The 14934-nt window shown below is 37.3% G+C and overlaps 1 protein-coding gene across 5 annotated transcripts in view; it reads left to right on the top strand.

The window, feature by feature from the left end:
* The window catches only part of Nrx-1 (Neurexin 1), a 363755-nt gene that overhangs the window by 329066 nt on the left and 19755 nt on the right, over positions 1-14934 (top strand). For all 5 annotated transcript variants that reach the window (XM_071662517.1, XM_071662514.1, XM_071662515.1 and 2 more), the window contains 9 exons: positions 1131-1348; positions 1848-1956; positions 6340-6602; positions 8020-8191; positions 8348-8587; positions 10878-11039; positions 11178-11297; positions 12033-12211; positions 13207-13378. In XM_071662517.1, the coding sequence (XP_071518618.1) occupies positions 1131-1348; positions 1848-1956; positions 6340-6602; positions 8020-8191; positions 8348-8587; positions 10878-11039; positions 11178-11297; positions 12033-12211; positions 13207-13378 (1635 nt within the window). The remainder of the gene's footprint in view (positions 1-1130; positions 1349-1847; positions 1957-6339; positions 6603-8019; positions 8192-8347; positions 8588-10877; positions 11040-11177; positions 11298-12032; positions 12212-13206; positions 13379-14934) is intronic.

The raw sequence follows: 14934 nt of genomic DNA, 5'->3' as shown, positions 1-14934 counted from the left end.
GATTCAGGTTTATGGAAAGGGAAATCTATATTATTTGACCAAAATAGTTCATTCCATCCTCTCTCTCTCACTCTGTTATTTCAAATATGAGGAAGTGTAAATGCACAGTAATCTTTACTAGATTCCAAGGAAATGTTTATACACAGAGCTGGGTTTTTACTGATTTATATTTGCTTTACAAAGATGATTATTTCAGTTTAGTAGATTGATGAATATATCATTTTATTGTCTTGTAGACTATTTTGTAATAAAGATATGAGGCAGGAAGTTTAAGGCATGCATGGGGTAGATAGATTGGATCAATGTGGTATATAGTTGGGGACCACATGGTGTTAGTGGCTTATAAACCAAGGCATGTATATCATTCAAGATTAACTATGAATTAGTGTGTGAAACTTTGCTGTGAATGATATGTGCTGGTTTTGGTACAATTTATATTACAGCTAGATAGTGGCTGTGTGCAAATGAGGCCATTTTTCTTTTCTTTCTGATGTTGCCTCACTAAAGTAGGTCAGGCAATTGTGTCTATGAAAAGAAAGATGTTGAAAGTATGTAATGTTTTAATAACATAATGAAAAAATTACCTTTATCCCCATTCAAGTCCTGTACATCTTTCCTTGCTTTTCCCTGACCACTTCATATGCACTGGTTCAGCCAACTAACAACACATCGCCTCCTGTATTCCACATTGCTCCAATTCGCTTTGTCCCATGCACATGTCATATCTTCCTGCATGTTCAGGTCCTGAACACTCAAAGTATCTCTCACTTCATCCTTCCACCTCCTCAGATTTTCCCATTTCCTTATTTCTTCCACTTCCAACATGTATACAGTCTAATTTATCCTCCTCTCACTCTTCCTTTTCATCTCAAAATCTTTTCATTACACCTTCTTCAGCTCTATCATTCATACTCCTCTTGCTACCACAGCTCTTTTTTTTTCTCATTATTTCTAATATGATCAGTCCTATCCACACCATGTATTGTCCTCAAACGTTTCTTTTTAACACAGTCACCCTCTTCTGTATATTTTTATCTAAGACCCATGCCTTACTTTCATAATGTTATAATGATTATTGTGGATTCTTGTAGAAGTGTCATTATTGTATCAGTGTCTCACTTCTCTTACAGATGCAGCAACTTTAAGCTTTGATGGATCCCAATTTGTGCGAGTATTTTCGGACCGAGAATCAAACACCCAAGCAGAGGATATTACCTTCAGATTCCGCACCAATCAACCCACTGGACTCCTTCTGGCCACCACCTCCCCTCAATCTTCAGATAAACTCGAACTTGCTCTTCAGGCTGGCAAACTGAGACTTACTGTTAAGCTGGGGGATAGAGACAAGGTAAGGAAATAGTATGTAAGATGTGGAAAAGTGATAGCAATATCATATATAGAGGCTAAATGATAATACATATTGATATAGCAAAGGATAAGTTGAGATGAAAGAAAGATTGGGATTTCATGGATGAAGACAGTAAGAGTATTAAAGGTTTGAGTAACATTATGAGGCACATGTAGACATGTTAGCATATGTAAGGATGAAATTAAGTAAATTTTGTTCTTTCTTGAGCAATAATCTAACTGTTCTCAGATTTTTCATAAAGTGTCTGCTAGACACAATATGTTTTTAGTTTGCATTTTATTATGAGAGGCCATAAAGTACCTTGTGACTTTATTAAATGAAATTTTTAATGCATATCAGCATCATTGTTTACAAGAGTTAACAGGATTCATATCATACTTGTTATTATGATTATGTTTTAAGCTCTTTGAAGGTTGTTTAACTGCTGTAGAGAGGCGTAATGCTCATTCTGACGAAAATTTTTAAATATTTTCTGCAGGTGGTGCATGCTGGGAATGGCTTGAATGACCAGCAGTGGCACTCTGTTCGTCTAACTCGTCGGGCTACTCAGATTACTCTACAAGTTGACAAAGAGGCTCCTGCTATTGGTGAGTTGTTTTCCTTTTTACTGAAGGTTCCACTTACAGTGATTTCTTCTTTACTTCTATAAAAGTTTTCCTTAATGGACAAGTAACCCTCACTTTGTTAAATGTTTTGATATTTACTTTTATGTTTCTTCACTTGACTTCCAAATATCAGAATGTCTTCCTTCTTCATTCAGCACTATTCTGTGAGTGATTTCCCTGCACAGCTTTTCTCTGTACTGGTAAGAAACTGTATATTCTCATATTTTTTTCTTGGTTTGATGACCTGAAACTTTAGTATATATCAGAAGTGCTTCTCTCCGTCATATTTTAGATAAGAATTGTCTCAAAGCCGATCATAGTTGAGAGACTCTCTCTATTCTTTATCTCAAGAATCTCTCCTTAAAGTTCATTCTCTTGGATACCTGTCTCAGCAACTTACTTGAGAATCTTTCTTTGCATTCCATACACTTAATGATTTTCTTCAGCATTTCTTATAATTTAAGACCACTCAAAACCCTTCATCCACTTGGAGACCTCCTCCTCCATCTCAACCACTTGAAGGCATCTATCTAATCATCAGCTTAAGGACCTCTGATGCCTCCTTTCCTAACAACTCCATTTCACCCATTCCTTCCCTTAGAACTCCCTTACACCTTTTTTTATACTTCTTTTATTTAAGAACCTTCCCCCCCCTCCTCATCTCATGCAGTGGAAGGCCTCTTTGAATAAGGATACACTGCATCACATTGCCTCATTCATTTACTAAAGATTTCCTTGATATGTCACTTGATGACCCCTTTACACTTCTTCCCCTGAGGATCTCTTTCTACACTTCTTTCTTTTAAGAACCACTCTTTGTATGACTTTCAGCTAAGGACTTCTCTTTTCAGTCATTATCTTGATGACTTTTACTAATACTATATCCAAATAACAACTATTACCTCAGACAACTTATGGTCTTAAAACCTGTGCTGCACCTCATTTACTTAGATTCTTGTTTGATCTTTGTGAGAAGACCTTATTTCACACCACATTTGAAAATATATTGGTGACATGTAACAATATATATACTAGTAACAAATACAAAAAACTCAGTTTTTGTAATTTCTGTGGCAACTATTCTATCTTTATATACCCACACACTATGCTCTTAGTTTATAAATTCAGGCATCTTGGATTTTTTCTGCAGTTTGCCAGCTTTTTCTATTTGGTCATTATCTTAAATGTACTTGTTTCCCACTGCAGTTATATGCCAATATGGATGCTTGACTGTGTGGTTCTAATCAGCAGCCATATCAGTAGGAATGTCTTTCATGTTACTTTTCTTTCTTGTATAGGCATTAATTTATCTTGAGTATTAATGGCTCCCAGAATCAGATTGATTGCAGCTTAGGGTGCTGTTTGCAGTTGTTTATCACAATGAAAAATGATTGATAGCAACACTCTCTGATTTTAATGCTTCACAGAAAATAGGATTGCAAATATATCATTACATTTAAAGTAGTATTGTTATCAGAGATTAACCTTTTATATTATGTGATATATTTGAAATGATACCATTTTAGATCCTTGATACAAATGAAAAGTAAGTATTCTTGTTTGGGTTTAAAGTTGGTTTTTACATCCCTTATATACCGTATATGTGGTACTTGTTGGAACATACAGTTGCCTATGTATATGAAGGTCTTGTGATTTCCCATATATATAGTCTTACTTTTCAAATCAACCCTTTGAACAGTGGGATCTAGCTGTGCAAGTATCCTTTATATAGTTGTGCAGCCACTGTCTTTATTGACATAATTTAGATGGTCAAAGTTTGTAAATCAGGCAGCTAAGAATTTTTGTGACTAGTGGCTGATACTCAAATGTTGATTGTTGATTGGATATGTAGATATTATCCCAAGCATAAAGAAATACAAAATAAAACAGTAAAATGAAGATGAAAGCCGGCAAGGCAGCAGGTTTGGATGGTATTGCAGTGGAATTTATTAAAAAAGGGGGTGACTGTATTGTTGACTGGTTGGTAAGGTTATTTAATGTATGTATGACTCATGGTGAGGTGCCTGAGGATTGGCGGAATGCGTGCATAGTGCCATTGTACAAAGGCAAAGGGGATAAGAGTGAGTGCTCAAATTACAGAGGTATAAGTTTGTTGAGTATTCCTGGTAAATTATATGGGAGGGTATTGATTGAGAGGGTGAAGGCATGTACAGAGCATCAGATTGGGGAAGAGCAGTGTGGTTTCAGAAGTGGTAGAGGATGTGTGGATCAGGTGTTTGCTTTGAAGAATGTATGTGAGAAATACTTAGAAAAGCAAATGGATTTGTATGTAGCATTTATGGATCTGGAGAAGGCATATGATAGAGTTGCTAGAGATGCTCTGTGGAAGGTATTAAGAATATATGGTGTGGGAGGCAAGTTGTTAGAAGCAGTGAAAAGTTTTTATCGAGGATGTAAGGCATGTGTACGTGTAGGAAGAGAGGAAAGTGATTGGTTCTCAGTGAATGTAGGTTTGCGGCAGGGGTGTGTGATGTCTCCATGGTTGTTTAATTTGTTTATGGACGGGGTTGTTAGGGAGGTAAATGCAAGAGTCTTGGAAAGAGGGGCAAGTATGAAGTCTGTTGGGGATGAGAGAGCTTGGGAAGTGAGTCAGTTGTTGTTCGCTGATGATACAGCGCTGGTGGCGGATTCATGTGAGAAACTGCAGAAGCTGGTGACGGAGTTTGGTAAAGTGTGTGGAAGAAGAAAGTTAAGAGTAAATGTGAATAAGAGCAAGGTTATTAGGTACAGTAGGGTTGAGGGTCAAGTCAATTGGGAGGTGAGTTTGAATGGAGAAAAACTGGAGGAAGTGAAGTGTTTTAGATATCTGGGAGTGGATCTGTCAGCGGATGGAACCATGGAAGCGGAAGTGGATCATAGGGTGGGGGAGGGGGCGAAAATTTTGGGAGCCTTGAAAAATGTGTGGAAGTCGAGAACATTATCCCGGAAAGCAAAAATGGGTATGTTTGAAGGAATAGTAGTTCCAACAATGTTGTATGGTTGCGAGGCGTGGGCTATGGATAGAGTTGTGCGCAGGAGGATGGATGTGCTGGAAATGAGATGTTTGAGGACAATGTGTGGTGTGAGGTGGTTTGATCGAGTAAGTAACGTAAGGGTAAGAGAGATGTGTGGAAATAAAAAGAGCGTGGTTGAGAGAGCAGAAGAGGGTGTTTTGAAATGGTTTGGGCACATGGAGAGAATGAGTGAGGAAAGATTGACCAAGAGGATATATGTGTCGGAGGTGGAGGGAACGAGGAGAAGAGGGAGACCAAATTGGAGGTGGAGAGATGGAGTGAAAAGGATTTTGTGTGATCGGGGCCTGAACATGCAGGAGGGTGAAAGGAGGGCAAGGAATAGAGGGAATTGGAGCGATGTGGTATACAGGGGTTGACGTGCTGTCGGTGGATTGAATCAAGGCATGTGAAGCGTCCGGGGTAAACCAAGGAAAGCTGTGTAGGTATGTATATTTGCGTGTGTGGACGTGTGTATGTACATGTGTATGGGGGGGGTTGGGCCATTTCTTTCGTCTGTTTCCTTGCACTACCTCGCAAACGCGGGAGACAGCGACAAAGTATAAAAAAAAAAAAAAAAAAAAAATGAAAAACCAAAGCAAGTGGATGGTCAGAGAGGGGTAGAATTGACTTTCCAAGGGAGTTGGGATGGTGACTGTTACAGTAAACTTGAATCTCTTTTTATATATGATGAATTTCCACCTACAACAGCATGTAGGAAAGAAGTCTGCATTTATCATCCTGTCTCTCCACATGTTTTAAGAAAATCACCTTTACTAGAATCAAAGGGGATATTCATTTGAATATTTCCTCACAACATAGAAGTGACATTGCACTAATGATTCCTTTCCTTCACGCATGGCAGTTGTCATATATAAGACTGCAAAATTTGCTTTTATAACATAGTTAACATGGAGCTCTTCCATTATTTTTATACACAGAGAAAGGCATTATATATGACACCATCCTCTTATTATTTCAAGAACTTTTGAGGGTATCCTCTACATCCACCTTACCTCAAAGATTTTCATGAGTTTTTACTCTCTTAAGTCTTTCTTTTCTTTCATACTATTCGCAAGGTAGCGTTAAGAGCAGAGAACTGGACCTTTGAGGGAATATCCTCACCTGGCCCCCTTCTCCGTTCCTTCTTTTGGAAAATTAAAAAAGAAACGGGAGAGGAGGATTTCCAGCTCCCCGCTCCCTTCCCTTTTAGTCGCCTTCTTTGACACGCAAATCACAATAGAAATAATGTATGAATTTCATTCTCCCTTAGTTCATGAAGAATGATAGCCTTATATTAATATACTCTTTTCTTCCATCATAGGAAATATTTTAGATATCTCTTTTTCCACAGACCACACAATGGGCCGCCATAGTGTCCTTCAGTATCGGAATATCCACATTGGAATGATCAGCAACAAGTGGAGGCCATCATCAACATTTGCTTCACCTGCTTCCACCTCATCTGCATCTTTGCTATCTTCTTCCATACCCTCTGGTGGTGCCTCTTCCAACCAAGGCTCCATCCCATCTTTCATAGGACAGATGCAGAGTTTCTACATCAATGGGAATTACCTGTTTGAAATGGCACGTGCTGGTCATTTGAACAAGATGGAGGTGAGTTCATTTATGTTGTGGAAGTTTATCTTTCATGAAGATGAGTGATTTATGAAAGTGTGCTTGAAATAGAAATCCATATCAATTGAATGAGAACTTTGCAAAAGTTATCATTTAATGGTTACTCATATAAGTTAGAATTGTAAGTCTGTAACCTTGCTACCCCACTTCCCTTCATTTAGAAATCAAATGCAGCCCTTAAAATTTTCTTCTGCTATCACACCCAGAGGCAAGACCAGAATATCAGAGAGAGAGGAAGTAGCAAGCCAGAGGGAAGGAGGTAGAGGGGTGAAGGTTTGGCCATTACTGAAGGATGTTTTCCGCATGTGTTGCGAGAATGTAAAGGCCTTACAAGCCTACCTCTTACTTAGGGAGCACAAACATGAAAAATATACTTTCACTGGAACCATTTTGAAAATATTTCTCAATATTTTAAATTCTCTTAACTTTTCCCCTCCCAGATAAATTTTTGGTTATCTTTTATTTTTATTACATTTTATAACATTTTATTACATTTTACTACATGACAGCTATAGACTGAGTGTGAATGAATGGAACCTTTGTTGTCTTTTCCTAGCGCTACCTCGCACACATGAGGGGGGAGGGGGATGTTATTCCATGTGTGGTGAGGTGGCGATGGGAATAAATAAAGGCAGACAGTATGAATTATGTACATGTGTATATATGTATATGTCTGTGTGTGTATATATATGTGTACATTGAGATGTATAGGTATGTATATTTGCGTGTTTGGACGTGTATGTATATACATGTGTATGGGGGTGGGTTGGGCCATTTCTTTCGTCTGTTTCCTTGCGCTACCTCGCAAACGTGGGAGACAGTAACAAAGCAAAATAAATATATTTTATTTTTGTTAAAAAAGAAACAAATAAATGATAGTTTTATTTTCTAATGCTTATAAGTGGCTATAACAATGTAACAGTTTGAACCCCACTGATCTGTGCCATATTTGAAGATTGTTCACGCTCAGTATTTACTATAGAGAATCATGGGAATGAAATGATAATAGCATAAATCAGCATGCATTACTGTTACCTTGATGATTTAACTGATTTAAGAATATGATCCTGATGATCTTCTGCAGCTTATTAGCTATTTTCATAATCGTAATCATGTAAAAGTACCCAGTGTTGAAAAAATATCTAATGTTTGAAAGTAGATCTTCAGTAAAGGATATAATGTTAAAATACAATTAATCAATGAAAAATTACCAGCATTAGGTTCATTTAATTCTTTGGATTTTTTTTTACATTCTACTGTATTGATGTAGGGTTCTTAATATTACATGAATGTTGTTTATAGTCTTTGACAGTTACAAAATGTTAAAGGAAAAGGAGGAGGGGGATTGCCCTGGTTGTACTTCAGAAAGATGCTACTAAATATTCTCATCCTCCAGGTCACAGCAGTGTTTGGCAGGGGTGCCCAGGTTGTTCATCACCCAGTCACCTTTAAAACCAAGACAGCATATGTAGCCCTCCCACAACTTAAGGCTTATGCCTCCACCAACATCTACTTTCAGTTTAAGACCCTTCAACCATCAGGCCTTCTTATGTATAATGGGGGAAAGGGTAAGACATGGGCTAGTAGCTAAAAATCATTTGGTTGATACTTCAGTAGGGAAATGATAAAGGATATTGCTTAATTTTGCCTTTTATCTGTTGAATATCTTTTCCCTCTTCATTTATTCTATTTGATGTGTACTGACTGTAATTCTTTATCCATAGGTCATGACTTTTTGGCCCTGGAGCTTGTCCATGGCCATGTTCACTTGATCTTCAACTTGGGTGATAGGCCAGTAAGGATACGGGACAACAAGATGGCTCTTAATGACAACAAATGGCATGTGGTAACTGTAAGCCGTCCCTCATCTCTTCAGCACACACTGATGGTTGATGACAACATTGCTACTTTCACCAGTGGTGGTAGTAGTGAAAACTTGGATCTTCAAGGCTTCCTCTACCTTGGTGAATAACTTATTTTTTTTCCCAAAATGATGATAATGATTTGTAAACCACAAGGACAATATTTAGAGATATCCATACAGACTTGCAATACTAAAATCTGTATCCTTGAGTCATTGGACTCATTTTCTCTTTAATCCTTTCATTCCTAAATGCATAGGACACAGGGTTAATCAATAGTTCTAAGCATCATGGTGTACATTCTGAATTTTCCCACTTGCATTTGAAGGAACCAGTGATTCATACTGATTGGAGGCATGTTAAGATGCAGAATGTCACCTGCAAGTCTACCTGGTGCACACAAGTAACCACAAGGCTGAGTTACCTAGAGAAACCCATGGGAGAGAATAAATGGTTTTAACCGACCCTGTGCAGTGTAAACAAATGAATATTTTTTGTTCATATGGCAGTAACACCAACCATCATACTTCGACTTACCAGGGGACCACAGGACATTGGAAAACACCTAGTTATCTTTCTTCTGTCTTTTTCTGTTCCTGTAACCTTACCCCCCTTAAGAGTCATGTTTGCCAATACTCAAGGAACTTTAATTGATCTCTTCACTCTTTTCCTCATGCTCTATTTATTTTAGTTTCAACCAAGGTATTATTGTCCGTCTCATGTGGGGTACTATATATATATATATCTTTCTTTCAAACTTTTCGCCATTTCCCGTGTTAGCAAGGTAGCGTTAAGAACAGAGGACTGGGCCTCTGGGGGAATATCCTTACCTGGCCCCCTTCTCTGTTCCTTCTTTTGGGAAATCAAAAAAAAAAAATTCCAGCCCCCCGTTCCCTCCCCTTTTAGTCGCCTTCTACGACACGCAGGGAATACGTGGGAAGTATTCTTTCTCCCCTATCCCCAGGGATAACTATATATATATATATATATATATATATATATATTATCCCTGGGGATAGGGGATTAAGAATACTTCACACGTATTCCCTGCGTGTCGTAGAAGGCGACTAAAAGGGGAGGGAGCGGGGGGCTGGAAATCCTCCCCTCTCGTTTTTTTTTTTTTTTCCAAAAGAAGGAACAGAGGGGGCCAGGTGAGGATATTCCAAAAAAGGCCCAGTCCTCTGTTCTTAACGCTACCTCGCTAACGCGGGAAATGGCGAATAGTTTAAAAGAAAGAAAAGATATATATATATATATATATATATATATATATATATATATATATATATATATATATATATATATATATAGGGTGAACCATAGAAAGGTCTGTGGGGACTGGTAATGGATAGAGAGCTGTGGTTTTGGTGCATTACACACAACAGTTAGAGAATGGATGTCATCTGTTTCCGGTGCTAGGGGAGCCAGCATCTCAGTGGTTGTCAAGTTTCACTCCTTTGACTCAGGTAGCTTTCTTTTTTTTCCACCTCAATCCTACATGGACTGCTGGCATCCTGTCCACAAGGTCTTCTTATCACACCTAAAACTTGACAACACTTAACTCAAACAACTTATTTATTGTAACTCTAGAGATTCCTGTGGTGAGTACTTTGTAGCTCTATCCCTGCCTTTTGGCAAAGTGGTAGGAACATTAGGTAGAATCAGTTGGTAAAAGTAGTTGGTAGGAACATTAGGCAGGAGCATTAGGTAGAAGCAGTAGGTTGGAACATTAGGTAGACATTACAAAGAAGTAGTCAGTAGGAACATTAGGTAGGAGTCTTCGAAAACATTGTGCTAGAGTTGCCTGCTGCTGGTTGCCAGTTCAGGGTGAGACATTGAAGGCTAAGAAGTGGCGCTGGAGGTGACCAATTATGGACTCTTTTGCTGTGGTCACCTCCATGGGGGAGTTCCTAGTGGGAATGGATATCAGCAAAATAGGTAAAGGTAGATTGGATAGGAGAGAAAGAGCACTACCTCCATATCTCCTGCATATCATAGGATTTGGGTTGGGAGTCCTATTTCTAGAAAAATAATTTTCACTAAAGGTGCATGCTTGTATGCAGTGATCTACTCTGTGTAAATGACCACAGTTTGAATGATTATAGATTGAAAGATAAAGAGGTAAAGATGTATATTAGAGTTCTGAACTACAAGATAGTTTAAAGAGTTACATCTTATTACTCACGGGTGCAGTCTTTAGCTAATCTTACAGTTCTCTTATATAAAGCACAAATTTACAAGATCTCAGAATTACCAGAATGCTTATCTGGCACCCTGATATTTTTCACTTACTTCAGTTTAACTTACTGTACTTATACCAGCCCTATTTGTACTTAAGTAGTGATCCAGTCTTACATAAAAGATTTTGACTTTAACTGGCATTTACTTTTAGGTGGCGTTCCTCCGGAGATGTACACAAAGTTGCCTCGCCATGTTGTGTCACGTTCTGGATTTGAGGGATGCATGGCCTCTCTGGACCTTAATGGTGAAGCCCCTGACCCTGCTGGCAAGGATGTTCCTATCATGTCTAATCATGTGTATCCTGGCTGTGAGGGTAAGTACAAAGTATCATAAGAAAAACTTAATGAAATTATTACAATGTCGTGGAACTTATTAATGAATATAGTTGAATATCATTTATTTTTCAGATGTATTGAAGATGAATTTTTATCTATAAATCTTGAAATTTCAGGTCCCATTACTAAGTGTCACAAGAATGCATGTGCCAATGGTGGTACCTGTGTCCAGCTATGGAACTCCTACTCCTGCAACTGTGATTTGACTTCTTACACAGGCCCCACATGCTCTGATGGTAAGTACCAACAGCAATTTCAGCATTAGATGGTTTGATTAGTGTTGTAGCTTGTAGTCCAAATATTTATTTTTAGTTTTTTAAAGTAAGAATTAGATTTATCTACCAGTTGTTAACCTACTTTTTCTTTCTCAAATGCAGACAACTTGATTATGCTGTTTTCTTTATCATGTTTCACACAATCTAGAGTTGTCATGAGATGGTGGAAGCAGTTTTACCGACATTTCAGCTTTAGCATCTTATCTCATTTCTGTTGCATCCTCATGAGTCATCTCCAGAGATATACAGGAACTTAGTTATAGCTTTATTATCCTTATGGAACAGCATTGTTTCCAGTTCTGTCTGATGCTATTCTGATGTTTTATCTATACTTTCATCCACTGCATATTTTTATTTTTGGTAACAAATCTATAGCTCTTCATACTGTAACCCTTCTTACCCCAGCTTTAATCTTCAGCTAATTATTCAATCCTACTTCATCTTTAACAGCTTTTACCGCACATCATGCTTTTGTATAGTAGTGTGCCATAGAAAGTGATGAGGGTAGCAGGAGTTGGGGCTGGAAATTCTAGTCTCCAGAATAATATATTTTATAGAATTTGTAACAAAAAAAGGAGTCAAGCATCTATCTTTCCTTTGAGCCCTGTTCTTGAAGTTACTTTGCTGAATTGAGAAGGATAACTAGTGAAAAGAGTTTTATGTATTTTCTCTAAACTTTATTTCATAATTTGGCAGAATCAACATCATATGAATTTGGTCGTGGGACTGGTTTGATGACCTTCCAGTATCCTGAGGGTCGATGGCCTGACTCCCGTAGGGACATGTTGGCTCTTGGCTTCATGACAAATCAGGATGATGCCGTTGTATTACGTCTTGACTCTGCCAACTCTAATGACTACATGGAATTGGAGATTGTAAGTGTGGGATAGCTTTGATTGGTTCATGTTAGTGAATTGAATGATTGTAAGAAATTGAGTAAAGAATCTTACAAAACAGCATATTTTCTGGACTTAGACAAGTTTATAAGCAGATAAAAGAAGTCTCATCTAACAAGGAATGTATCTGAAACTTTGTAGTTATTCTGAATACTTTGGTCTAAAAAGCTCTCATTTTGAAAATGATAATGATATTTCATCTAAGAGGTATTTAACTTTGTGCAGTTTTATAGTTTTTTGGATCTTCACTGACTCTTAAGATGTAATACAGAATCAATTATTAGACTCCAGCCTCTCAATACTATACATAGTTGATCCTTCCACAGTATATATATTATCAGTATACATCATGTGCTAGTTACTCCTAACATACTTAATGCAGTATTTAAAGTGCTCTCACAATTTTTATTTGCTTATTTTTATACATTTCCCCTTCTTGTGAATTTATGATTCAAAACAATCTCCATGTCTTGATAGTCCTAGTAGTACCATTCTTCTTTGTTGCTGCAGAGATGTTTGTTCAGTCTTATGGCTGGGTAGGTTAGGGAATATTAGTTACCATATTTGCATAGTTTTGATCAATCTTATATTAGAGGTTGCCACACAATGAAAAGTGGAAAAAGACAAGATTTTTAGCTTAGATCTTTTTAAAGTAAATATTGTAAGATGAATTAATTTATGTTATAAAAAGAGGATTAAATTCTAAGCAGGAAGTATATTTTGTAGTATAGACTTTTCTCTTAAGATGATATATAAAAGTAAGATTATCTCATAAATTACTATGTAGATTAAAGCATTTTGATAAAGTATTTTATACAGTGCTTCACTGTCCTGACAGTTTGTCAATTGAAAATCTGTAAGGGTCCATTATGAAGCAGAAAATTGTATGTGGATAACACTAAGAGTTACATAGGTATGATTATGTGATATTAACCATTCCCCTCATATTTTTATTTGCTTTACCTCACAAACAGGTTGACGGAAACATCTTTGTGGTGTACAACATGGGTACAGAGGACCATCCTATTGGTGAAGTCATGTCAAAAGTCAATGATGGCTTGTATCATGTTGTTCGCTTCATTCGTTCAGGCCCAAATGCTACCGTTCAAATTGATGACTATGAAGTCCGTGAAAAGAACCCAAGAGGTGAGTTCAAATATAACAAAGATTGAGAGGCGTTTTGCTGGTAAAGAGCTACATGACAGTGCTCTATTTACAAAAGCTAATGTAGTTTTGGAGGTTGTTCAGTGTTACTGGATTATGGTGTAACTGAATATTACTTTAACCTTATTGCTAGAGACAAATGATTGGTGTGGTGCATCACTGAATGACTTAGAACCCACTAGAATAGACTAGTAATAAACACTGCTATCATTGGTTGCTTCTTGTAGGGTGAAAGTAATTTTTTGATACATCATGACTATCATTTGTCTCCAGCTGTAAGTTTACAGTAATTATCTTCCAGAGGTGTTCATGGTTATTATGTCACTGGAATGATTAGAATACCTGTGTTAATTGTAACATGTTCCTACTGATGACTATCCTTTGGCATATTGCTCAATGTGCTTTGATTGTGTGCTTTTCCTGGCAGGTCATTAAAGGTACGTTTACTTGGCCTGAATGAAAACACCTGAAATCTTATCATTGTGTGTAGTTCACATGACGAAAGTAATCTCATTTCAATTTGAGATTGCTATTCCTTTCCTGATTCCTAGTGCATAAATCAAAGATAAAGTCTTTTTATGTTCGTCATATATATGCTGAAAATACTCTTCAGTATGTATGTTCCTCATATATATGCTGAAAATACTCTTCAGTATATTTTGTACCCATAGTTAAATAAACTGTTGAGCATTTACAATTATGAACAGTCTGAGAGACAAGTCCTGGAGGAACATAATACAGCAACTATTTTGTATAGTGTCAGAAATTTGGGATAAATCCAAGAAAATGTCAGAAAATATTGGTTGTAACTGCAAATGTAAATTAGTTAGCAGATTTGTTTCTAACACCTTTAGACTAAAACTTTGAGGTGACCTAATCTCCTCTAAATGGACCTAAGATAAGTCACCTGAACTCCACAGCATCAAAAGGAAAGCACCAGGGAAGTTAAAACATGTTAGTAGAAAAAGAAGGAAATCCATGTAAACGTATATTGTATGGCCAGGTGACTATTACTCAAACATGACTTAATAGAATGTTGTTAAAAGACAGTCTCAAAATTTCTTGAGGCAGTAAAGGAGTGTGTCAGTACTAAGTCTTTTGAATTCGCACTTAGAGACAAGATGTTTCATGAGACTCCCCCACTTGTAACATATATATAGCAGGATGTGAGGGTATTGATATGAGTTACTTGCCAGAATTGTGTTCCCAGGTAATACTGAATGTGAACAGTCACTGAAACATTACCCAGGCTATCAAAATCTAAACCTGATTTTCTCTTGTGCACTAGATGATGGAAATTAAATAGGAAATGATAACAAAGGTAGTGAGAGAGATGGTGAGGCTGGGCTGGACCAGGAATAATGGGGAAGGTAAAGTTGTTTCGGAATTCATAAAATTTCCCTTAATTGATGATAAAAAGGATATTTAGGTTGCTCTGAAGGGCAGACTCCTTCATTCTCAGGTGTTATCCTTCACTGATATTGGGAACGTATATGTACAAATATGCATAATTCAGAACTATGCTAAGAATTTATTGT

This window comes from Panulirus ornatus, chromosome 6, assembly GCF_036320965.1.
Source record: "Panulirus ornatus isolate Po-2019 chromosome 6, ASM3632096v1, whole genome shotgun sequence".
Classification (NCBI taxonomy): domain Eukaryota; kingdom Metazoa; phylum Arthropoda; class Malacostraca; order Decapoda; family Palinuridae; genus Panulirus; species Panulirus ornatus.
The sequence above is the reverse complement of the archived record's forward strand: the minus strand, read 5'-3'. Positions and strand labels throughout refer to the sequence as shown.